We start from the raw sequence: 26,470 nt of genomic DNA on the forward strand, positions 1-26,470 counted from the left end.
TTTTTTTATTTATTTTTCTTTTGTTTATCCTTCTCTAACAACGTTGTATACAATTCGCGGTTATTCGCGCGACCGTTTAGACAAATACGGTCTCGCGCGAAATTCTTAGAAGAAGATCAAAAAATGACAACACTCTATGTTCTCGCTAATTATTATTTACGAGAATATAGTGAGAGACAGAGAGAGATAGAGTAAAAGAAAGAAAGAGAGAAAAAGAAATGGATCGAGAGAGCGAGAGCGAGAGAGAGAGAGAGAGAGAGAGAGAGAGAGAGAGAGAGAGAGANAGAGAGAGAGAGAGAGAGAGAGAGAGAGAGAGAAAGAGAGAGAGAGAGAGAGAGAGAGGAAGATAAGAGAACCCTGAGTGATAAAGAGATGAACAACGAGGAATGAAGTGAAGGATGGATGCGAATCTGAGAAAAAGTATTCGCTTTAGACGTGTTGCACAAATTCCGGATTTAGATACGAGAAACCCATAAATTCCGTCTGGTCCAAGTTCATCATGAACAGCTTATCCGTGGGAGTCAAGTCTGTCTTTTCCGACGTAAACTGCTTGTCGAAGTTACTCACGTCCTTACGATGTTGCTGAAACACACGAAAAAACCAAACAATCATTATATGTACACACACGCTTTCCTCCGGAATAAAAAATTGTTTACCAAGAGAAAATACTCACGATCTTTGGCTTGAAGGGTGGCTGCACCTCGCGGTTTTCTATCTTTTCCCAATCAATACGCCGGAAGAACGCGTGAATTCGCACGTCTTCCTCACCGCGCAATCCGCATCCTAATCTTTTGCTTGGGTTTTTCGTGAGGAACTGCAATAAATTTCGTGAGCTCGAGAACACGTGTATTATCACCAATATACTCAATAATAAATAAATTTAACATTAAAGATGAAATGCCACGTGGAAATTTTTCATGACATTTCTGAAATTCTAACACGAGTAGGAGTGTGAAAGAAAGCACACACTTACTGCTTTACAAACTTCTTTAGCCTCTTTCGACAAACTCTTTGGATAACTAACATTATGATCTGTAATCGCGGAGAAAAGTTCATCTTCATCCTCCCCGTCGAACGGCGGCTGACCTACTAGCATCTCGTACAACAATACACCGTAAGCCCACCAATCCACGGACTTGCCGTAAGGTTGATACAGAATAATCTGAGCAATAAAAAGATAAAGAGAAATTTTCCCACGTAACAGTAGAAGACAAGTCGTGTAAAATTCACAGATTCTCTTCTCTTTCCCAAACTTTAAATTAAACTTTATTTCACAAGATATGCCAGAGGACAAAGTGGATAAGTGGACGGGAGTTGTTGAACATAAAATTCGCATTTTTGTTAAAACCACTTGTTTGAATCAACAGCTCGATATATAGCTTTGAATAATACAACACTTGCGTATTTCTTACCTCGGGCGCTATGTAATCGGGTGTGCCGCAAAAGGTTTTGGTTGTCTTGTCGCCGGTGATGCCCTCCTTACACATTCCGAAATCTGCGATTTTTATGTGACCGTCCTGATCCAACAGGACGTTGTCGAGTTTGAGATCGCGATAAACTATGCCGCGCAAGTGCAAGAAAAACAAGCCGATTGCTATCTCGGCCGCGTAGAAACTGCAAGCGTTTGAGAAAAAACACACTTGTCTTTGAGATCAATCAATCGGGATTTTCGCGAAACGGAAATTTACATGTGTGTATTAAGAAATGTGTTCGCGGGATAAATGCCGTGAACGTGTGGATTTAAAACAATCGAGAGATTCGGATGTGACGGCGACGATGAGGTCGACGCGAGACATATCATCCAGGTACAATCGGTTTTCATTTTACATTCGCGCAAAATAGTATTGAGAAAGTTCGACAACATGAATTGCTTAAGAGAGAGAGAGAGAGAGAGAGAGGAGTTCCCATCCTCCGCGAGTTCCCACGTCATCGCCGTCGTCTCTCGCGGCGCTTTAATAGGAATATCGATCCGCAAGTTAAAGCGGAGCACGTTCACGGACGCTAAAATACTCACACTGCCACCGGCTCTTTAAATTTACCACACTGCTGTATTTGGTACATCAGATCGCCGCCGTTCACATATTCCATCACGAAGTACAAACGATCCTGAGAAGCGGAAAACAGAAAGGGGATCTTTATAAGCGACAAGCAAAGTGTGTGTTCCAACTAATCTTTCACTGTGGCTCACACAACGTTCGCGTGCTAAAGAGCTCTTATATTCTTCGCCCGACATTTGTATATTCTCGAGAAAGATTTAATATTAAAATTACACTACTTTCGATGAGCTAATAAAGTTGAAAACTGCAAATGTAAATAAACCAAGTTGTATTTTCACACTAATTCGAGATGGTCTTCGCTAGAAAGTTTTAATTAACTCTGTTTCAATCTAACTTTTACAGATAGACGTAAATTACTGATCGAAATACGTACATACATAATTCGAGTGTGAGGAAGAGAAAAAAAAAATTAAGTACTACTCGTACCATTGTCTGAAAGCAAGAATGCAGTTGCACCAAGAAGGGCGGCTTACTGGAAAGCGCGAGCACACGCTTCTCGACCATCGTGCATTCCACGTCATCATCCTGAATAATAATATCCTTCTTCAAAATTTTGATGGCGTACAACTCGTCGGTTCCCTTTCTCTCCGCCAGCAAGACCTTGAATTACCAAATTGAATTCTGTCGAGAAATGCGGCAAATTTTTGGAACTTAGCTGAATCTCAAAATCAGCAAAAGCTTCACCTTGCCAAAGCTGCCTTTGCCGAGCACCATTAAGAAATTGAAGTCGGTGATACGTATCAGATCGCTTTTACCCATGTTATGCGGTATATCCTTGTCCTGGGTCGTGTGCGTTTTCTTTGTTACCGAAGTTTTCTGCAGTTTCCCCCAGCAATACGTGTTACTTTTTTGTATGTGTGTGTGCGTGTAATCTCAGAAATAAATTATTGTCAAATACATAAATACCCGCATTTTGCTTTTAAGTTCGGCGAGATCAACGCCTTCCTCAGGAACAGGTACATTGTAGAACTCTCCCTCTTCTTGAGTGAGGAGCTTAAACCATCCGCTCGCGGGCGCTTTGATAAGTTCCGATATGCCGAAGGACAGGGACCCCATAAAATCGTTTCTAGACGTTCGATCCCAATCCCACACCTCGATCAACAGCCGCCTGTCTTTGTCCTCAGGCTTGAGGTCGCTAATAGTAAAATCCAATTTGCTCTAATCGTTGCCTTATGCAGTTTGCGAGATTATTTATACACAAAGAGTAAAGTAATTTACAAGTACAATTGCGTTAACAAACTTGGAGCAACGTTATTTTTTTAATATGACCCAGCGAGAAGCGACTCTTACAAGATGATTGTCTCGTTCCATTCTGGGTTTAAGCACGACTTGATTGTCTTTGTTTTCTTCTTTACGTTATCTGAGTCCGGGATTAGCTTCAGTTTTACGTAGGGATCCGATAGCCCGTTCGGATCCATTGGAATGAGATTTCGTCCCTCCCGCACTGCAGAACAAACAAATAAGTAATTTTATCGTAAAGTGCTTATGAAAGAAACTGCGCGCACTCTGCGATGGCTCTGGAGTACGCGCGTATATCCAGATAACGAGAATCAATTTCAGAATGTTGCGAAAAAAGATGCGTAATACGGACCCGTCCATTTATATTTTGTACAATACTGGTTTTTGCTAATCATTATTTTCAACCGAAAACCGAACGAATACGTTCGTTAAAGTATCGCAAAACGCGGCGGTAAAATGAGTCGAAAAAAAACGCTAGTAACATGAGCCGAAAAGACGAAGAAAAAAAAACAAACAAACAAACAAAAAACAAAACTTGCAAAAAGCGACGACTTATTGGATATATCTTATTTACCTTCTACGGTGAGCTTGCCACCGGAACACGTGATGTGTAGGTGTATACGACCACGTCTTTCGGTGTGATCGCATCCGCATAGATTCGGCACGCTTTCCTCGCATCTCTTGTGTACGTTCATGTCGCATGCTACATAGACGTCATCAGATCAGATTATATCATCATGTTAATACAATAATCTCTCGTCGTCTTTTCTTTCTTATTATCGCAGGAGGATCGAGATTTGTAGTGTCACTTAAACATTTTCAACCGAGGCCGCAGCTCAAGAGAGTCTCCAATCACAGATTACAATCTTTCTCTCTTTTTCGCTGTGTTTTTCTGTTTTTTTTTTTTTTTTCGACCGTTTTTCTTTTTTCAAAGAATCAATTATTTCACGATTTCGAAAACTTTCAATTGTAGCTGCGGTCGTACACGTGAGAAATTTTGGCTGCCAGTGAATACGAACGTTGTTTGTTTCGAAAGCGGTGCGTGTCTTTAAAAATGGATTTTTCAATCCAAGTTACTTCTTCGAATTTTTTTTTATATATTCACTTTCTTTTGTTTTTAATATTTTTATTTTAAAGTTTGTAGCATTAACAAGTTACTTTTTTATTACTTCTATGTAGAAGTTTTATCTTCTCGCTTACACCACTTTCAAAATAACCGTCGTACTTGTTGTTAGACACAAATCGCTAACGGGTTATACATATTTTATAATACGAGGAAAACTTATTCTTTCTCATGCTACTGAGGACAATGTTTGTAAGATCATTGATCGAGGAGGAAAACTAATGTGAAAAAACGAGCGACTGAAAAGAGAGGAAACTGTTTTCCATGATATTGTGTTCAAAGCAACTACTGATAATTTTTGATTGATTGTTGTTGAATTTCCCACGTGTACGTATGCGGATATATCTGGATGTTACGCTACGAAATGTATGTTTTGCTAATCTAGTTGATAAAAAATATCTCGTAATGAAGAAGAATTCGACATAAAATGACAGATAGCGACGTGTGTAAATGTGTCAAATATACATGTCATCAACACAAGCTAACTTTCCGAGTAATAATAAATTAACATAAAATGGTATACAATCACAGGTATACAATCAGAGGTTCACGTGTTTGCTAAATAAGATACACGACTACTTGATATTCACGCGCTGATATATATATAAATGGAATCTATGGACGTGATAGATGCATATATAACGTATATATACGTGCATGCACAGCAAACAATGTCTGTGTACATATACATATGTATGTAAATTTGTATATATATATATCGTTTGCGTATGTATTAATCGTAATATCAGTGTACAAATTTAAATATACGTGTGTACAGTAAACCTACATTTAGACGAGTCTTCATTCGTATATATTTTTACCCGCATTTTATCAATCTATTAGAATTTTACAGAAAACAAATTGAAGAAGCTACGAAACAGTAGCAATGAAAATCAGAAAAGAGAATTTATAAAAACAATACTAAATTAATATATGAATCTTCTAATAATAAACAAGACGCTACAGTGTAATATTGTTAAGAATAAAATTTGATTTTGTTCTCCCAAGTAAATTTTAGTTTACTTTCTCAAAATTTTCGTTCTAAATTACAAAGATTTAATTATAAAGCACCTTAGCACGTACGCGAAAAGATAAATTTAAGATAAACTTTTTTCTCTATATGCAGAGAGAAAAAGCTTCGGTAATAAATTCAATTAATAACCAAATCCAATTACGCGTTACCGCAACGTGAATCTCACCGTATGCGACGTGTGAATGTATTTCATATTGTATAATAGCTACAAGTTGCGGATTTTTTTTTTGTAGCATCATACACAGCTGCGCGATATACCTCAGAATATAAAAAAAATTATATGTAAATTTATATACACACGCGTGTATGTAACATATACATATATATATGTATATTTTACAAAATATTCTATTTTAATAAGTATAACACACATATATATGGAACAAAAGAGAAAACGATATATGAAAAATGGTAATATATACAATATTATACATATGTACAATGCACACTGATGGAGATGCGCATAATATATAATGGCGCATCGGTGGATGTTTAACAGCCGGCGAGATACACACAAGGTTAGAATGCGCCGCGCCGTGTAAATAAGCAACGGGTGAATATAGGCGAAGAATGGCGAGTGGGTATATTAAAATACATTTCTGCTCTCGCGCTTTTGTCGTCGAGCATAGACACAGGATGGTCGTCCGTACTGAGAGAACGAAGAGGAGAGCGAGGTGTGGTATACAATACAGTACAGTTGTGATAACACAATTAAAAATATACCAAGGCTGAAAGTATATACCTACGTAAGACCGCAATAACGATCACATTAATATTCTACATTACCGTAGAGAGCGCACGGGGATGCGTTACTGTTTTTTTTTTGTTTTTTATTCTATTTGTTTTCTAAGTGAACGCGTGACATGTTCAAATTACGGAGCAAGGTGTTTTTTTGAGTGTGACATTGGGAAGATGTTTCGTGAGAAGAGAACGTTTTTTTTCAGAATTCAGAAAGAGAGAAAAATCCAGCGTTTTTCTTTTTCTTATCTTTCCGAAAGAAAGCGCAGAGCGAACGTCATCGAGACGCTCGGTTATGTATTTCTATGTTACTTTGCGTCACGTGCAAAATTCACGTAGAAAAATACATAGGCCGCTCTCCAACACTCGGTGTACACGTTTTCTGTGTCAGTCGGCATGTAATCGTGCGTCTCGTCGTTCAGAAGCTTTTCCACGAGTTTATACGAGAGAGAGAGAAAGTGAGAAAGAAAGAGAGAAAGAGAAAGATGCGGCAGAGTAAGATAGTGAGAAGATATAGAGCGCGCCTTGTGAATGTGAGATGGCAAATCGTCTTGTCAGAGAAAGATGCTTTTAGGTGCAGCAAGAGGATGATTACGCGGTCTAAAGCCCGTGTAGAAAAAAAAAAAAAAAAAAAAAAACCCGCAGCGAGAATGACAGAGCGAAAAAGTGAACCACGCTCTTACAAATGAAAGGCTCTCACATTTTAAGTAAGATCTCTTTTGCGGACGTCAACGATACAACGATGACCATCCGCAGCTTTTGACTTCGAAGTGGTTAAGTCTCGAATATTAAACTTACCGAGGAAAATTTGTATTCAGATGTTTCCGGTTAAAAAAACGCATGAATAAATGTTCGTGTTTGCACAAAACGATGTGTATATACAATACGCGATTTTTAACGCGATTTTTAACGCGATTTTTAACGCGATTTCGCGCATAGACAACACAATATTTTATTTATTTCTATTGGAGAAATAAAAATACTAATGGAAAAATGATTTTTTTTTTAGAATCCAGAACTTGGGTGGATTAAACTCTATATCTATAATTATTTAGGCTTTTATTTACTAGCGTTTCTCTACATATGGAAGCACAAATACATAAACAGATTATCAAAATAAACTATTATGATACATTACTTTGGAAAAAAGTTCTAATTTTTTTCTGAATGTGTTTTCTATTTTGTTTCTTTAAAAAAAACTACATATACAGACATATACATAATCTATTATATTTGACATGAGATTATAATCTTTTGCGCGTTTTTTTTTTTGTACTTCTACTTTCCGTTGAATGGCTTCTTTCGCGTTAATGAAATTAACTACAGAAACAAAATTGATTGGTTTCCACCTTCGTATTCCGTAAATCTGTTTAGACGCGATTATTTTGTTAAAGCGATTCAACACGCAACACTATGATGCAAAAGCAACAAAGATAACGTTAATACTTTTCATTGTTTAGAGTATTAAACCGGAACAACCTTCGTGTGCGTGAATATATACGTACGCCCCGAACTGTATACGTACACACGTACGCGCACGTGTGTATGTCGGTCATGTTCACGAGGCCTGGAAATCTGAAACGTCTGCAACCGAGTCTCCGAATAAGTGCGCAAAACGAGCGCAACGATGAAGCGCGATATCGATACGTTAGGGCTATTAATAGCAATATAACGAATTACTCATTCGCACCGTCGATAGATTTTCGATATTCTTTTTTTATCGGCATTTCTTGCTTTGTCCTCTATACCGACAATATATATAGATATCTAATCCCGTGCTTTAGCAAAATCTCGTAACACAACTGTACTCCGATTAACTGTGAAACGTTATTAGTAACACAAGACCACGTTTACGGTCTTGTGTACTCGCAGTGAAAGTATATAATCGTATTATAAACATATTATAACGCGCGCGCGTTTTCATTTCAAACGCGCGTTTGTATTATCAGCATGAAAAAAAAAATCATCGCTCCGATATATCGCAACTAAATAACCGATATTCGAAATTCTGGGTCGTACGTTAAATTGATCATTCTGTCGTGACAAATTCGCGGATGACCTAAATGAGAGGAGCGTATTTCGTAAGTATAGAAATTGGCGATGATGATGACAGTAGTTGGTGATGGCAGTGTTATAAATCAAGGATTTGATGTGCTCTCTGGCCACGTTTAACGGGTTTGGCGTGTCATCGACGAGCGCGCTTGATTTTTTTTTTTTTTTTTTTACTTAGTTTTCTAACTACCTGAACACTTGAGTCCCTGATGGGCGATACCGTGAAGCATCGAGCCGCAGTGGTCGCAGAAGGTCGGCGTCAGGTACGTGAACACGTCCCATTTGTGCTTTTGGCTCGCCTGAGAACAAGAAACAGTGGCCCGGGGAAGCCCGGTCCTTCATTTGTGGTCTGATCCTGTGTGAAGGAGAGATCGAAATGGACGGTGATGATACACCGATTGACATCCCAAAAGGAGGAATCCAGCTTTAGGAGAAAAAAACATTAAGCCCCTCGTTACTTCCCCGTCCCCCATTTTTTTTTTTTTTATCCCCGCGATCTTCTCGCGTTGTTTTTCCCAGAAGCTGAAGTGAAGCGGAAGCAACAAGGAATACAAATGTGCACGTGAGTCACGTGAATATAATGAACGTTTAAGGACAAGGCGCACGAGATTGCGATGAACGTCGTTGATGATTGAGTGTGCCGCACAAGTGCAACTCTCTTCCCGAGTTCATATTCACTGTATATCGGTGTGAGTTTGTTTACGACGCTTTGTTTGCGTGATTGTGTTCAGTTTTTTTTAACCAGAATACAGAAGCGGCAGATCCTCGTCGGGTCAAATTACTGTTTGCGATATTCAACCAAAAACAAAATCAAAATCAAAAGAATATTGTAACAAATATTAGCTCGCGTAGTGTCCTAAAGAATTAACTGAGCGAAGAATTAAGGAGTCAAACGCTGCAAAATCTAGTTTTTTTAAGCGTGTAAAGTACTACGCGCATAAATTCGAATTCTCAATATTCGAAAAATCATAAAATAATATTTTTTAACCGAATCTCTGCCGAGCGTATTAGGAATACCTTGCATAAAACTAAAATAAATCTAGCTTTCGACTACAAAGCAGAGCGAACGCAAATGCAAATTTTATTTACCTCTTATAAAAGAGAGCGGAGAAAAATACAATTTTGCGGCGAAATATGCCAGTTCTCTGACACAGCAGAAGACACACATACACATACATACATACACGCGCGCACACATACACACGCAGAGTGACATACAGAACTTCCCTAACGAGGTAACGAGACGTTAGTCGAAGAATCTTAAAAGATTGCGCGCGCTGTCGCAAGCGCACACGATGGTCGATTGGAAATTTGTCGCGTTACCTATGAATATTTTCCCTCGCATAAAAGACTATAAAAGTCCGTCCCACGAGACGTGAACGTGGGTAGACTATCATCAGTTATTATCGAGCCTTGTATGGTCAATACTGCTGTTATTCTTAGACTTGGTGCAGAGGAAAGAGGCTTTCACTCAAAGCGCTCTCGAAGGAACGTCAGCGGAAAAAACGCAGCGTTAAATACGCAAAAAATTTATCTATGACGAAATCTACAAAACTTTCCGATCACATCCTGCGCCACATAGCGATGCTGCGAAGTGGCCTCTGATCGTCAAAATTGCTTGAGAACATACAATCCTCGTAGACGATTGAAAACAAGAAGAATTTGCCCGGAATAAAGAAATGAAGAATTTCTAAGTGTCACAAATATATCGAGGTTCATTGTTTTCCTTCGTTTCTTCTGTGCGATACGGATGAGTCACCTGAACGGATGAACGACCCGAATATCGTTATGCTAATCAAATCTAATCTACCATCGCTGTTGCGAAAATGATGATGAAACGCGCCCCTTTCACAAGCGCGCGTCTTTTAACGGCCAGATTAACCGCTTTTATCGTTCGCATCGATGACGTGTAAAATTACGGCTCGCGTGCCGCTGATCCCTCTGAAAAGATTAGCGGAACGCGATGGCTTTGCCCAACGCGACACGAGGAAATGATGATAAACGTGCTCGTGGAGTATAAAAGCGAATCACGTGAGATAAAATCTATAAAGAAGAAAATTCTCTGAAAATATGTCTGTTATGTTCTCGACTCGTAACGTCGCACGCACTTCGTTTTATAAATTACACGTAATTTATCTCTTTGTGCGAAAAATATATGCAGAATGTCTCCGTTTTTAGTGGAAAAATCTTGAAAACAGAGCAAAAAATTGAAAAAAAAAAAAAAAAAGATTCGAATAAAAGTTATAGGATTTGGATGGAATCGTAAGTTGGTGATCTCAACTTTGTTGAAGAAAAAGCTGAATAATATAATATCCAAGTAGCTCTCTTCTCCGTTTTCAACTTCCTGATCGCTCTTATTCGAGACACCATCAAATTCTCACTGGTCCACATAAGTAGAAAGAATAAAACATATATGTATATTATATACAAAAAAAAAAAAGAAGAGCGCGGAATATCGAAGAGGTGACAAACACTGTGTGTACGCGTGGTTGCAAAATTACCACACACGTCGCTCAAAACATGTAAAAACAAAAAAAACAAAAACATACGGACGTACAAACAATTCTCTTTTAAACAGAATTAAACTATTTTTTTAGCAAGACAGCTGTCTGTTTTTTTAACTATATTGTACATTTTTTCACACAAACTGTGTAGAGAAAAATTTTATTTTTACAAACATCCAGGTTTTATACCGGTGGTACAAACAGAAAACTAGAACATGAATAATCGTGAGACACATAACACCAAGTTTTACACACAGTAAAAATATACACAAAAGGAAAAGAGACAGAAAGAGAGAGAGAGAGACAGAGAGAGAGAGAGTGAGAGAGAGAGAGAATATAGCCAAAGAGACGAAGAATCACGTCAACAACTCTGGAAATATATCGAATATAATTGTACAGCAAGAAAATACGTACGAAATGTAACGAGATTGAAAGACCACATCGAAAAAATATAACAAAAACGTGAAATGTTTGTGCGATTAATGTGCAACGATGGAAACTCGCAACACTAAAGAAAAAGACAAATTGACAAAGAGACCGCAGAAGTATAGTGAGGAGGTGATAAACAAATTTACACACGTTTAAGAACGGTACGAAAAGATAAATCTATTATATTATACGATTGTATAAAATTCATTAACAAAATATTTTTCAAATTTAACTATTGTTTGTTTTTACTTAATTATCGGGATAAAAATAATATGCGATTTTGAAACATTTTAAATAGAGAAAGATTTTACCAGATATATTAAAATACTTCTGTTTGAAAAACACATCTAACTTCTAGGTAACTTTTCCCCTCCAACGTATAAAACTTTTTTATTGGCTAATGCGCATACATGTACACACGTTTATGTAAAACGCGAACAATCAAATTATGTTAATAGGCCGAGACAGTCTCTAAATAATCTTTCTTTCTATGATATCCTCTTTTCTGACTGTGCAAAAGATTGTTTACAATTTTCGAGGAAAGTTTTGACAGAGTGAAAAAAATATTGGACTCAATGGCATCGTGGCTAAAATGCGCTCTTGACCGGCTCGCGCACTAATTGTCAAAGCGATCTCGCTTTTTTTTCTCGTGTTCAAAACGGCCGATGTTAGCGGCCTAAATATACAGAGCGAGTTTCGTCCAATTATCGGGGAAAGAGTATATTCTCTTTTGAAGCGCTCTAACACTTTTTTTTTCGAGGCGAGCAAATGTAAATACACGGCTCGTAAAACGTACTATTAAGTAGAAAGAGTTCTTTCATATATACGCGAACACGCGAGATTCGAGGATAAAAAGAAATAACAAAAAGAGAATGTGTGCGTGTTTTGCGGATGCATTTGGAAAGTCTTTTTTTTTCGTGTAATCTCTTTTCATATTCTCTCACACGCAAAAACAAATCACACACGCATACTGTGCATAAGTAAAGCAAGTTAATATGCACCTAACAAATGCACACACACACACACACACACACGCAAACGCGCACATATACTATACGTAGCCACGTATAGGTCGGGAGAGAGAGAGACCATAGTTAATGCGCACAAAAGCCACTTGGCAATGACACAATGCCTAATCAGTGCCTAATCCGCGCCAAGGGACACATTACGTAATTAAAAGCTCCGCTAATTGCATTAGCAAAATTACGTCTGAACGCGCGCGAATAAAGGAAGACAGTAGATCGTCGCGTTCATCTGCAATCATTGTTAAAGCGATTAATCAGATTTCTATCTTCCGCCGTGACGACGGAATGGGAATACAGCGAGAAGAATAAGAAACTTCTAGCGCTATATTACAATATTTACAGCGAGAACAATATTTACAGAAAAGTGTGTGACAGAGAGAGAGAGAGAGAGAAAGAGAGAGCAAAGAAAAGATCAAGAGAACACACGTAGGAGTTACACAATGCGAAGAAATAAAGCAACATCACGCGCTGGACTATAGCAATAAGTAAACAGAAGGAAAAAGAAAAACTTATAAATGGTGTACTGTACATCATGTGTAAATGTGTGTGTTCACATCATGTGATGTTTTGTGTGTGTGTGTGTGTATATGTATTATCCTTGTGGATGTAATATGCGAGGAATAGCGTGTGCTCGAAGTGTACGTGTCGCTGGGATCTCGTTTTCTTTTTCGTTCGTCATATGATACCTTGGCACTTCATGCCCTGGTGGATGACACCATAGAGAAGACTACCACAGTGGTCACAGAAGGTAGGGCTGTTGTAGGTGTGTTGCTTGAATTGGTGCTTCGTCCGTGTGTCCTGCGTTATTACACCATTACACCGTGCACATACATACGTACATACACGCACGCACACACACGCACCGCGCGCGCGCAGATTCCGGAGTCTGATGATAATGAAAATGACGCGGAAAGGAGGGAGGAAAATCATGATCGTGGAAATGACTCGGTAAAGACCGTACGTCCCGACTGTAGATCGCAAGATTTCCCAAAGCCGATTAAATTCTGATTAAACGTAACGCAATAACCCTCCCGAGAGAGACGCGACGCGATTTGGCCCGATAAAATCTAAAATAATTGCAAACGCACAACTTTTGAAATTAACTTACCACGTCTATCGCAACGGTCGTCTTGAGCTCGAGAGAGTAGTAATCTTTATTCCAGCTCCTTTATGTTTATTTGAAAAGGTCAGAGTATGTTTTGAGGAATTTTCAGCGAGCGACAAAATGAGATTTCTTCTGTCTTTTTCTCCAATTAGATAGTTTTTTTCTTTCAATTTCAGTTATCATCGTCCCGAACATATTTACTAACGTGATAAATAATGTAATATGTGTGACGAAACAACAAACAATGTCTTCCGCGAGCCATTGTTCCGCGCGTGCTCGAAATTAATGTAAATGTAAAACATCTGCTACGACGCTCAAATGTTCAGGGAAGCGAGTTCTTAACTTAAAAAATCACGACTCTTGCATCCAAACAGGATCAAAGGAAGTGTATTTCAACAACTTGTCGAAACCATCCTGCCGCCGGCGGCGGCAGTCGATGCTTCCTGGCTTGAGCAAAAACCGAAACAAGCTGGCAGGAAGTTTTACGAGGTTTCGCGGTTGGGGTGAAAGTTCGAGCGCGGAACGAGCGCATCAAGTCTTCCGGTGTTACCTCACAAACGGTCCAGGCGCGAGTTCGACTATCTAGTCGATAGATAATTATTTACAACTATCGTCGTACCATTGTACTGCTGAGTACGTGGTTAGAACTCGCGGCGAAGACTCTCAGAAGTAGATCGCGTAGTTCTCAATTGTAGAAAACGCGCGTAAAAGAAAAAAAAATACAGAAATACAAATTCTATTTTGACAAGCAGCAACTGCTTGTAACATTCGTTCTTCAATTTATCTTCCGTTACTTTCGCGCATCTTTCTTCCACGCGGGAAGAATAAAAATCGAAAAACTACATCGCTGGCGTTCGCGTAAGTTCCTCGCGTCGCGGATAACAATGAAAAAGCATTACACGACTTAAAGGGAAATCTACGATCCACCACGATATCCACGCAAATCAATATAGGCGCGGAAAGGATTACCTTCGAAGCGCAGAAGCACAAAAGGAAAAACAGGACGAGAGAAGTCAGCACACAAGATCAAATGGAAAGTCAGCGAGGACCTTCGATTAGTTGATGAGAAAGAGAGAGAGAGAGAGAAAGATGGAAAGTTTTAAAGATAAATAAAACCTTTTTCCCGAGGCGGAAGAGAAGGGAAAACGTTCGAAGCTCGAATACGCCGTAATCCTCCTTGACATTCTCTTTAAAGACTTCGATAACTGTTCGGCGTGAAAAACAACATTTCGATACCGTTCCAAATCGCCAGTCTCAAGTCAGGCGAGAAATGAGGTAGCTAGTAAATTCATCGATTGAGACACGAACAATTCATTCTTTTTTTCTTGGAATTGATGTTTTTATATACGTATATTTTTGTACATTAAAATAACCGAAAATGTCAAAATTGAATTATTTTTGCAACGATTAAAAACATCTCTCTCATTATTTGGATTTAATTTTCCGGTTTAGAAAAAAATGAGAATATATTGTTAAGCAGTTTTTTTTTTTGGTGTGTTTCTTTTTCAAGTCTCTTTACAGAGAGAAGCGCTTTTATACAGGAAAATTGTTTCGAGCCAAAAACGTTTTCGCCTCAAGGCATCGGAAATGACAAGTCGACTATGTTTGTCCGGCGAGTCACTCTCCGAGATAATCAAAAGCGTGTTAAACGAAGCGCAAAAGGACACGTTGGTTTAGGCAGAGTGAGCGTGGTGCAAAGAGACAATGTGGAAGAAGAACGTACAGCTCTTATAGGCCCGCGTATTTATAGTCGCGTTTCAGCTAAACGAATTTCAACATTTGACACTTGTAATCATGAAATTTCATACACTCAGTTGAGTTCATGAAGTTTGTCTGACGGTAACAACACGAGTTGTGAAAACAAAGTCTGTCTGACGAAACCAATATTTTTTGTCGCACAATTAGTCGATTTTTGTTTACTTGAATCTCGACTCTCGAGGATCTCGAAGCAAGATTTGAGTAGCGGGACTATAAATAGAGGCCTCAGTTTCTAAGGATATGGTCATTTCTCCTTCCTTTTATCCTAGCCTAGCCAAGAATCTTTTATCTCATTATCTTTTTATTTCACAGCGTTTCGGCTTGTGAGATAAAAAGGATACACCGCGGACGCGCGCGCTAAGCTATACGGTGACTTTTATCGCGATAAATTTACCACGCACTCTCGTTGAAACTTTATCTTCCGTAAGTTTAGTTGTAAAGAAATTTGAAAGTGGCAGCGTAATAATTTTCGTAATTCCCTCTTGTGAGTTTATTTTTAAACCCCGTCCGCGATCTGAAACTCTTCTATATATTCCGGAATATAAGTTGGCAAACTAATCCTTCTCTTGTGTTAGTAGCAAAGACTATTATTACGCTTGAGTTAAAGTTTCTTTATTTTGAAATGGTAAACAAAAGAAGGTAAAACGCATGATAATTAATATTTAGAAGATCTTCTTTAATTAAAACACGTAAAAGGTCTCTCTAACTTAATTACGTCTGGTATTAAATGTCCCCGTATTAATAAAAAAATACATTGCACTTTGTAACATTAAACAATATCTTAATTAATGCGTCGAACATATTTAAATTGCCGCGATTTAAGTAAATAATATTTTATCTTTAAGTATCTTTTGTTTTTAGAGGCTTGAGGACAAGGTTAACATTTAATTTCAAATATTAAAAAAAAACTAAGCGGCGGGATGTTTCGGTAATTTTGTTATATTTATTTTACATATTCTCAACTATCTTTTGTTAAAATTTCATGCAGATATCTGTATTAATATGTGAGTAATAAAGAGTTCCGTGAAGTGTGTGTCTTGTACAAGAAAAAAACACGTTTCGCAGCATGCACGATTTTTCTCGGCTCTGAAAAAGCTCAAAAAGGATATATTTTTATAGAGAAATATTTATAAATTTCTTATACACACGGTTTGAAAACATGGCATCCTAACATACGCTTCGATCTTAAATTTACGTTTACACACACACACACACACCATATACTTGGAATTATAAAAAAAATATCACATATTTGACAGATTTTTATTGTCAGTCGTCACTTTTCTATAGAGCGACACGCTTTTATCAAACGCAATTTATCGAATGATATAAGATTGGATTTTCGCGGCAAATGGACTACGCGTGATAAATTCGTCAGATTTGCGGACGTTCGGAAGATCTATTTTCAACGAAAGTTTCTGAGAGAGAGAAAATCTTTGGCTGAGAATAAAAGGGAGGAAAGGCGAGATATATATGTGGTCCGCGCGGTAAGGAGGAATGTGAAGAGAAGAAATGAATTCGGGTATATAATGTACTCACATCCGAGTCGGCTCCTTTGTCAGCTCCCGGACACGTGAAAGTCACGTATTCGTGACATCGTTTGTGAACGACGAAACTACAAACTAAAACAAAACGCCGTATTCGAGTTTTTTTCCTCAAAAAAATCACATCTGATGAATTACATCAGTCGATGTGAGTCGGTCTATCTGTCTCTCTTACCTTGGCACTGGTATCCCTGTTTGCCGAAGCCCCTGTAACAACAAACAGAATAAGCTTGTCAGTAGATACCTTATGTACACAAAAAAAAAAAAAAAACTATCAATCGCGTGTCACGGACGATGTTGTGACGCCGTTAACGACTGTACACACGAAATAAACGAGAATTTTGTCAGAAAGAAAGTAGCTCGCACACAGATAAAATTTATGTAACAAAACTATTTAACGTATAACGTGACATTAAAAAAAAATAACATTATTAAAAATTATAACGTGAGATTTTTTATCCGTCTTATTATCACAACATTTATCTGTGAAAATCTAATTACGGAAAACTCAAGATAAACGTTGAGGAAAGAAGGAAAGACTCTATCTCTCTTATGTTAATTCTACGATGTCATTTTATGCCGCTATGCTTCCTTTCTCTGTGATCTTTTGAACTAAAATATCTTTCCCATGTTATTTACTTCCTTCCCTTCGGAATGCGGAGCCAGTTGTTCTATCCACTCTGGGGTTCTAGCCCCGCTCTGAGGTAACTTTTAATGAGATTACAATTATATATTCATTTATTCTACCTTAATTATCGCGCGTCTGTCTGTACACCGCGTCTGGATGAAAATAATATTTTGCAGAATTAGATTGATGAAATTTTTATGGAAATTGTTTCGCGGAACATATAAAGATGATGATTATCTCCGTTTTAAAAACATTTGCGATTACGTAGATACATCGTTACGCGCGTTATAATCACATCGTGTGTGTCTGATTAATCTGAATCGTAAATTCCCCCCGCCACACACATCGCGACGTGATCTCGCTAGTTATTCTTATCTAATAGTATATACACGAGCAAGACATTGTTTACAACTCCCCGTCTGGTTTCCCATTCGCGTTTAATCCCGCAAGCTATAAACAATGTATGTAACAACTTTATATTGTAGCATTCGACCACGAGAAGCGTCGACATTGCAGGCGCGTAATATATCCGTGAGAGGAAAAAATTGAGAGTAAAGAAGACGGAGAGAAAACGTTCGAAGTCTAGCTGGATAAAAGTGCGCTTCAACGTCGTTCGCAATTATCCAATTTTCGAACTCTAACGGGGGAGGGGGGTTTGAGAACTGTTCCATGTCGAATCGCCGATTAGATCTCTTCTCAAAAAACAAAATGAGCAAATCGATAATTCAAGATTCTGCATCCGAGCACTTGTGCCGTTAACGATTGTTAGAAGTGCACTTTGACAACGGATTGTTATTTGTTTATCTTCTTTCTTGTTTTTTAGATATCAATTGCTGCCTCGAAAAACGCAAAAATCGTATATACCAAAACACACACGATCTAAAACAAAAATAAAAAAAAAAAAAAAAAGACACGCGCGCTTTATGTTTTATTCAAATTTTACTCGTCGCACATGATCTCCGGATCCACGCACGTGTGTTTTTCATCTCAAGGGATCAAATATTTTTCATCTGATAAGTTCAGCTCCCGCCGTTTAAAGCCATCGATCATCTTAATTGTCGCCTTATATGTTGCTGACGATAATTATGCCGCAGAGTTACGGTGTGACGACGATGGTGTATGTACCAAAAATAAACAGGACTTTACAGAGGACGACATCGATGACGCACGTCAATCTCGCGCGACGCAAGAACGCAAGAACGAAAAGACGGTCGCGACGTTGTCGAGGGTTAAGAGCGGAACTCGTACAAAGGGTGGAAAGAAGCCGTGCAAGATAGAGAAGTCGAGAATCACAGAGCTCTTTTGCCGAGGGGTTGTTTTGTGGTCGAAAGAAGTGCCGGTAATAGCGAAACCGGAGGGGAACGCGGAAGAGAGAATGGCAAATCTGCGATTAGCCTATATTGCTGTAAACGCAGACGCAATTTTAAAATACGTTTCACAGATGTCACATGCACGTATGCACAAAAAGTCAATTTCAATTTCTAATGCGACACACAAAAAAAAAAACGAAACTAACTACACGTTACATTTCCGCAAATGTCAATTTGTTTTTTTTTTTTTTTGTATTCACAACATTCAATTATAAACTCAATGAAATTTTTATGTCAGTTTATTGCTAATTCAGAGCTGGTAGCGTTTTCCCGTTCAGGAAAAAAGCTATAACTCGCAGGAAATGAGCGAAGAGCAGTCGAATCGTCAGGAGGAAATCAATTGAAGAGTCACGGGAAATGGGGAAGGCGAATCGGTCGTCAAATCGTCCGGAAAAAAATTCACTTGAACACAATAATATTTGAGTACACGGAACATCTTCGACCAGCCATTATTTTATTTTCTGTTTTTTAACTTTTAAAAGCTCGTGTAAATACAACGAAGTTCAGTATTAAAACAAAACGCACGGAAATTCTTTTTTTTTATTTTTTTATTTTTTTATTTTTATTAAACTGCTGCTAAGAGCTCTGATAGCAGACAAGTGAAGCAAGAAATAAAAATCGTTGAACTTCGTATGGCGTGATATAAATATCGCAATTTAGCCGACTCGCGTATTCGAAGTCACGAAAATAATGAACGGTCGAATGCAATTTCTAGCACAGAAAGACTCAACAGGCAGTTCACTGGCCTTCTGCCAACGCGCGCGAATATTTATGCGACCAATATATTTCGTCGCTAATTAAGGAATTATTTTTCACAAAACGACACACGTGTTGCAACAGCACATTGACGACGATTACATTGTAATGACGCTTGATTCCAACAGAGTTCATGATGTAAAAATTTATCACAAAATAAAACGCGAGATGATCATATTTAAAATGATCAAACAGCAATTTTGCTGTAATAAACTGTTATTACAACAAAAAATAAACGTATATAAAACTTAAAAAATGTATAAAACTCTTAATACAAAAAAATATACACGCGCGTATAAGTGACGCACGATTTTTTTTTGTTAAGAAAAACTTATTAATTTTCACCTACAACACGTGTGTAATAACGTGATTTTACATAATTAATTTTATCAGCAGAACGGATCTTGGACTTGAAATCTCGATTATTCAACGCCAGCAATTGCGAAAGTCGTAAATCACGTTATGCTGAATATTTTCCTTCTTATTAATCAAACGTTAATGAGACAATATCCGGTTGGTTTGTTCCGAGTATAACGACGTCGCGGTCGTTAGCGATTTTCTGCGATCGAAGTGAGTTGTGACGTGACTCTGCTCTGGGGTGTCGTGTGTGTGTTTTTGGTGACGAAACTACGATCTCAAACCAAGATAATTCACTCCAATTTCAATTATCTCAATCGTACACATCATTAACAATCTAGTTAACGATCGAGCATCTCTATCTCGCGGCCTTGTTTCTCTTCGTCTCTCTGTTTCTCCTGAAATTTGTTTAATTTAATTTGAAACGATTTAATGCTCGATAAATCTGTAGGAAAACTACGTTCGCTTCGACGCGAGAGAAAGAGAGGTCGATTTTTTCACATTTCATTTTGTGTCCGATATGTCAAAGGAAAAATGTGCCGATAAATCCACAGTAAGGAATCCCCCCCTTCCAAGCCGAAATGGTCTCTCATTCTTTATTTCTCTTAAGTCAAAAACACGCACGAAAAAAACTTAAGCAACGAGACGTGAGCGGCGAGCAAACCAACCAATCGCGGCGTTAGCTTTTACGTTGAGAGAATGAGAATGCTCGAAAAGAAATACCAACCGTTTTCTTCGTCGTATCTGTGACATTAAACGTTTTACTACTATGAATAACCCCCCGCGAAATCGTTCTCTCTTTCTCTCTCTCTCTCTCTCTCTTTCGATTGTTCCACTTTTAATGAAGATACGTACTATACGAAGTGATCTAACCAACTGGGCACGGTCACAGGTTGTCAACGGAAATGACTTTTGTAAGTTACGACATCGCGCGCGATAGAAATAATAATAATAGTATCCTCTCGTCTCTCTCAAGGGGAGCGAGAATCTCGCGAGAAAACTTATTACCGAAGTACAAGTTGGCGTTTGTAATATATATTCCAATCACGTATTGTGGACTTTGAACCAGAAAGAAAACACGCTCGGAAAAAACATTGCGTTACTTATAAATTTTCAATTTAACAAACTTAATCTAAATGCAAATTTTCGCAACAAACAATTATCTCTACCTTTACTCTCCTAAGCTCGACATAGTCGTTGACGCTTTGAATCTTGTTTGAAAAAAAGCGTATCAGTTGAGATTCTCGGGAATCGTGATTCAATTTTATCGATCGGTTTTAATTTTTCTGCGCGTCAATTTACTTCGCTTATGTCACAAGACGGCCGCGAGTGAATGCGGTTTACGCACACTACGCGCAAGACACAAACAAGTTACGCGTTTACTTCATCGATAAAGTTGATAAGATGACTAAAAAAAAAAACCGCGATAATTTATTAGCTGAAAAAGCAATCGTCGTCGCGACGCGTTGACACGCGACGTGAAACCACACGGTAAAGGCATGGAAACATATGAAATAAATCTCACACAATGTCTCTCCGTGCGATTAGATGTGATTCAAGTGAAAACAAGTCGTTCCACATCTTGGAAACAAAAAAAAAAAAAAAAATAGAGAAAGTCACACTTCTTGCGTGTATAAACACATTGTTTATTGACTAACAAAGCGGAACAGATTTAACGACATTGGGTTTTCTCTAACAATTCGGAAGATCTGCGATATTTCTTGAAAAACTTGCCAAAAAGAAATACCAGGTTGATACGAAAGATCACTCCGACTGTAATAAATTTGTTGACCGGTTATGTTAATTCCGCTTCATCTTCTGTTTTTTACATAACGTTTCATCTTGCACACACCTGCGAGAATCGCGTTGCCCCTCAAACAGTTCGTTTTTTCTTGCCAATATTCGTAGCTTCGTTAGCGGGAAAAAACGTTGCGCAACGCCGACAAAGAATTAATTCTTGCCACGTAATTGCGCTCCCGTGCGCGCGAAACCGCAAGCTTCATTACAATAGGCCTAATTAAAATTATTCATGAAGCATCTGTAAAAGCTGCGCGAAGCAATATCAATTACAATTAAGTAGAAAAACTACAAAGATAAACGAGCGAGGGGGAGAAAGAGAAGAAGATTTATGTTCTTTTGTTGTTATAGGATGTTTATTAAATAATAACATCTCAAAACAAATACACATAAATATTCGTTCTTTTGTCCTCTCGCGAAAAAGTGTTTGAACGGGAAAATTCTCTGACGCGTTTTGAAAATTTTCAAAACGCGAACCTAATATCTCACACGAAACTTTTATTTAAAAGATTGATAAAATATTCTGCTTTCTTCTATGCTTTCTCTGAATAAAATATATAAATCTCTCTAGGAACGTTTATAAATTTATCGTCAGCCGGCGCGTCCGAAGACCTACTTATACATATGTAAGAACCCCGTGCAATACGGTCTGCCGTTGTAATTCTAAAACCTAATTACATCAATACTCGAAGAATTGACGATTGTTACTTGCGCAAAACGCGTTCTATTTCCACACACACACACACACACACACACACACACACAGAGAGAGCCAGAGAAACTCACTCTGTGTAAAAGATATACTAAATTTACAACGCGCGTCTGTGTGCTCGCGCGCGCGCCGAATGACCCAATTTTGCTTTGTCATCTCAGAAAAGTTCCGAGGAGTTTTTCTCATCGATATTGAAAGAGCGATCGAAGGTAAGAAATAAGAAATGTAGCCAAAACGTTCTCTTTCTCCGCGAAAGGTCGACAGATTGCACGCACGTGGCAGCACATTTGGAAAAGAAAAAAAAAGATAGATTCGGGCGCATGTGTAGCGGCGCACGTTTTCCGCACCACAGCGAAGAGGTTTCTAATTCGGATAGATAGAGGAAGAATCCAAGAGCGCGCGAGAGTACGTCAAGGCCGGATCGTTTAACTGTGTGCTTGGCCTCTCCGCCTCGAGATCGACCGGCTCGAGAGCAATATTGACTAGATTTACGTACAACCTCGTCAATCCGAACCTTCGCTAACTCTCTCTATGTATTTCGAATTTTTATTCGCTCTCTCGTAGAAGATGTTTGTATGAGTCGGCAAAACACACAGAAACGTCGGAAGATTTACGAGCGTCCCGGTTACCCAATATCATTTCCACAATTCGGATTGATTTAAAATTGACCTCTGCTCGAGAGAAACCCTTCGGAAACTCGAATCTCGACGGATCGAACATCTCTAACTCAAAATATTATCTGTTTCTTCGAGATGGAGATTTTCGACTTTATTTGTTTATCGTCTTACACACTGTATTGTGACACGAGAAGAAACTACGTATTAAAGCACAGACTGCAAGTCCGTGGTCGACATATTTCCAGAAGCTCAACTGAGTTACGGACGAAATCAAGTACACCTCAACGGATCACGAGTCAGATATTAAATCCTTCACTCGAAGGCCAAGGTAATATCCGCAAAAGAGAACGGAAACTTTTAATTGATCCGTGAAATTCATTTTCTTGTGCTTTTTTTATCACGACAATACGTAATTTTACGACAGAGTCTAAGTGAAGTTAATTAGTTTTTTTTTTTTTTTTTTCATAAATATTAATTTTCTTGGATCGAACAAGCGAGTTGAGAAAAGTCGCACTACCCTGAGTGAAAGCTGAGAGTGCACAGTTTTATTTTTATCAATCAATCTCTCTAGCTCTGTATATCTCAATATTCCATCCGAAGATCCGAAGATCCTGTGACTGAAAGCAAATGGCACGCACAAAAGCGGATTAACAGTCCGGAGCACTTTTACGTTTTTTCTTTGTCGCAAATAATCACGCCGATTTTTTACGCCGTTGAAAATTTTCATACGCGAAATGAAATATCGAATACGTAACGCAGAGGTGTGAAAGTATCAAAAAGCAATGGGTATTTATGAAGCATTGACCGGTTTTATCACTGTTAATTGGACAATCAGAAGTGGCATATTGTTGCCGCCGTAGAGAGAGAGAGAGAGAGAGAGAGATCATTAATTGGTCATTACAAATAAACCACTCTGTGTTCATATATATATATATATGTGTGTGTGTGTGTGTGTGTAAACACAAGACTCGGAAGAAGAAGGAAAAAGACCGAGCGCATAATTAAGACAAGATTAGCACCGTTAATTTGTAACCGATTATATTATTTTTGAACGTGAATTGTAATCAGTGTCAAAAGTCAAAATATAAAGTAATATATAACGTCATTTGTCATTCTTTTGCACGTAACAAGAGTAAACTACTTCACGTGATGATATACTCACGTTAGCTAATAAAAAAAAAGTCGATTCATTTCATTCTGCGTATTTATTTTAACACTCGCGCGCGCGCGTATGTTGTCACATGATACAAAAAAGAGAAGTGAGAATTAAAAGAGAAGAAAGAAAATAAGTCGATTAATTTCTTCTGCCCAAAAAAAAAAAAAAAAAACTGTTCAAATTAACACGTTGAAATTGTATCAAAATACATTACACGCGTCAGTCAATTATGTTTTTTTCGTCAAAATCGACGTAAGATTTTGTAAACACATTTTTGCTACTGGAGCAAACGCGGGGTTGTCGTGTGTGTGAGCCACCCCCGTGATGAGCTTATCCCCGAGGCGTTCACCTGCTCTTCTCCCGGGCCGGGAATGCAAACTCGATCGTTACCCGGAACGCATATTCAACGCACAGATGCGATTTACGTTGCGGAGCCAGCGAACGCGTGTCAGCGCACACAGTTCGCCTTCGTGTTTTCAGAAACACGTTCAAACAATAAGAGGCTAATGATAGGTAAAACGATTGGTGCCAGGCTGAAAATATGCAATACGCGAATACCACTACAAACGTTTTCCAAGATCAAAGTGCCGCAAATGAGAATATCATCTTACAGTTCTATTTTCTGGGGCAAAGTATTTTTGTGAGACAAAAGTATTATTTTTGTCTCAAATGATTGCTTTCGTACATCTGATGAATGAACTTTGTACATTTATTCCCGAACGATTTCGGTAATTTTTGTTTTTTAAAACTAATAAATGAACGGTCGTAAAGAGCCGGTCGCAGGATGTTGTGCGGGTAAATGTGCGTATATAAATTTATATACGTGAAAGCATATATAAAAATGTATTCTTACATTTATATACGCACATTTATACTCGCACAACATCCTGCGACCGGCTCTTTACGACCATTCATTTATTAGTTAAAAAAAAAAAATCAGAGCCCGAGATGAATCTCAGTTCATTATTCTTTGTTTTTTAATTGTAAAAACAAAAAAAAAAACAACAAATTATACGGAGACAAGACGCACTAGTTTATCTCGTCGTCGTTATTTCGTTACAATCATTATATTGAACACAACAAGGAGAGACAAATTCGATAAACGAATGAAACGCAGTTCTCAATGTAACCAGAGAGTAAGCAACAGGGGGGCACGCGAGTTGGCGCGTCGATATGCAACGAGGACAATTTACAAAGAGTCCATTAACGCGATCGTGCTACTTACCATATGAAGTCCTTACAATGGCTGCAGAAAGTTGGCTGTTTAAAGAATCTGGGCATAAAGCTGTGATTCTTGACCATGTAGACATTCTTCTTCTTGAGAGCACCTTTCCGGCCGCGGATCTTCTTAGCGAAAAGAGTGTCGGTGTCGCCGGTCCCGAGGGAGTCCTCGCACGTGTTGTTCTCCTGCTTGTCCGCCATGGTATTTGCTCGGCTTGAACGATCGATCGACAATAAATCGACTGACCAACGTCGTCGTCGTCGTCGTCTAAATCGACGGACGAGCCGATCGTTGAGCCGTTTGTCTGCCCGAGGATGCCGGCTATCCCGGGAATCTCCGCGATCAGGCCCGCGATGGCCGCGCGCGTTTTTACTCTCGCGGTTCCACCTTCTACGATGGTTGACGACGAAACTAAATCGAAGTCGCGAAGAGAAAGACCGCGCGCGCGGGAGCTGTCACACGACGCACAGACCGACGACGGTGTGTCTCGCGATGTTTGACGGACGACGGCGCGGTGGAAGCGAGAGGAAGGAGGTATGGGAGTAAAAGGAGAGAGAGAGAGAGAGAGAGAGAGAAATAGAGAGGGACAAATGGCGGCCCGACGTCGGCGCGCGCGGTTTGTTCGAGCCGTCTAACGTGCTCCGCGACGTCTAACGCGAGCCTAGGTGCTAGCTAAACGTATACTCATCTGCTGCTGCAACGCGGTGTAACTTGCACCTCTTCTCCTGACTATCTCTCTTGTTTTCCACCACCTTTCTCTTTTACTCCTTCTTAGCGCGCGCACAATGCCCACCTCGATCGACTGTATTCGATTCTGTCTCGCGCGCGCGTTTTCCTCTTTTTCTCTCCTGGGAAATGTGCACCTTTTTGTTGTCTCTCTTTTTGACGATTCCGTCTCACCTTTTCTACTTGTTTGCTCCAATTTTTTGTCTCACTCTCTCACTGTCTTCACCACCTCACGCTCTTTGCTCTGGATTAGATGTTACACACGTAGTATATTGTCTGTCTCGCTTTACCTTGCAATCTGCTCTCTCGCTCGATTGTGCGCAAGCTGTCCTTGTTTCGCAAAGGGACGCTCCTCCGCACCTCTATTCTTTCTCTCCCCTCTCCTCGTTAGTAAATCGCGCGCGCGGGCTACCCGATAATTTTAGACTCTCGACGCAGTGGCTCGGCATTGCCACTGCTCAGCCTGCGCTGCGCACTCGAATATCGACATCCGACCGACGGCCAGGGAAGACCCCGGCAACG

The 26,470-nt window shown here is 39.0% G+C and overlaps 1 protein-coding gene across 3 annotated transcripts; it reads right to left on the minus strand.

Moving 5' to 3' along the window:
* Positions 1-275: 275 nt before the first annotated feature.
* LOC109859297 (protein kinase C, brain isozyme) lies at positions 276-26,470 on the minus strand. Of its 3 annotated transcripts, none has more exons than XM_020437400.1 (14): positions 25,226-26,470; positions 16,783-16,814; positions 16,603-16,685; positions 12,887-12,998; positions 3,871-3,999; positions 3,348-3,501; positions 2,964-3,192; positions 2,742-2,873; positions 2,484-2,657; positions 2,015-2,106; positions 1,413-1,614; positions 974-1,162; positions 674-814; positions 276-582 (listed from the first exon to the last, which is right to left on the minus strand). In XM_020437400.1, exons 1-14 carry the CDS (start codon positions 25,420-25,422, stop codon positions 430-432), a joined length of 2,019 nt encoding a protein of 672 aa, XP_020292989.1. In that variant the 5' UTR covers positions 25,423-26,470; the 3' UTR covers positions 276-429. The 3 variants fall into 3 exon arrangements, with proteins under 3 accessions (XP_020292989.1, XP_020292990.1, XP_020292991.1); XM_020437401.1 differs by lacking the exon at positions 12,887-12,998 and adding an exon at positions 8,433-8,541 and having other exon boundaries at positions 25,226-26,469; XM_020437402.1 differs by lacking the exons at positions 12,887-12,998; positions 16,783-16,814; positions 25,226-26,470 and having other exon boundaries at positions 16,603-16,666.

Source organism: Pseudomyrmex gracilis, unplaced genomic scaffold, assembly GCF_002006095.1.
Source record: "Pseudomyrmex gracilis isolate BER0280 unplaced genomic scaffold, ASM200609v1 scaffold_255, whole genome shotgun sequence".
NCBI lineage: Eukaryota > Metazoa > Arthropoda > Insecta > Hymenoptera > Formicidae > Pseudomyrmex > Pseudomyrmex gracilis.

Coding starts and splice junctions, on each gene's coding strand:
- LOC109859297 (XM_020437400.1), bottom strand. CDS start 25,422: ATGGCGGACAAGCAGGAGAACAACACGTGCGAGGACTCCCTCGGGACC. Junction 16,815..25,225: donor CATTGTAAGGACTTCATATG/GTAAGTAGCACG, acceptor TTGTTGTTACAG/GGGCTTCGGCAAACAGGGAT. Junction 1,163..1,412: donor CCGATTACATAGCGCCCGAG/GTAAGAAATACG, acceptor TTTATTGCTCAG/ATTATTCTGTATCAACCTTA.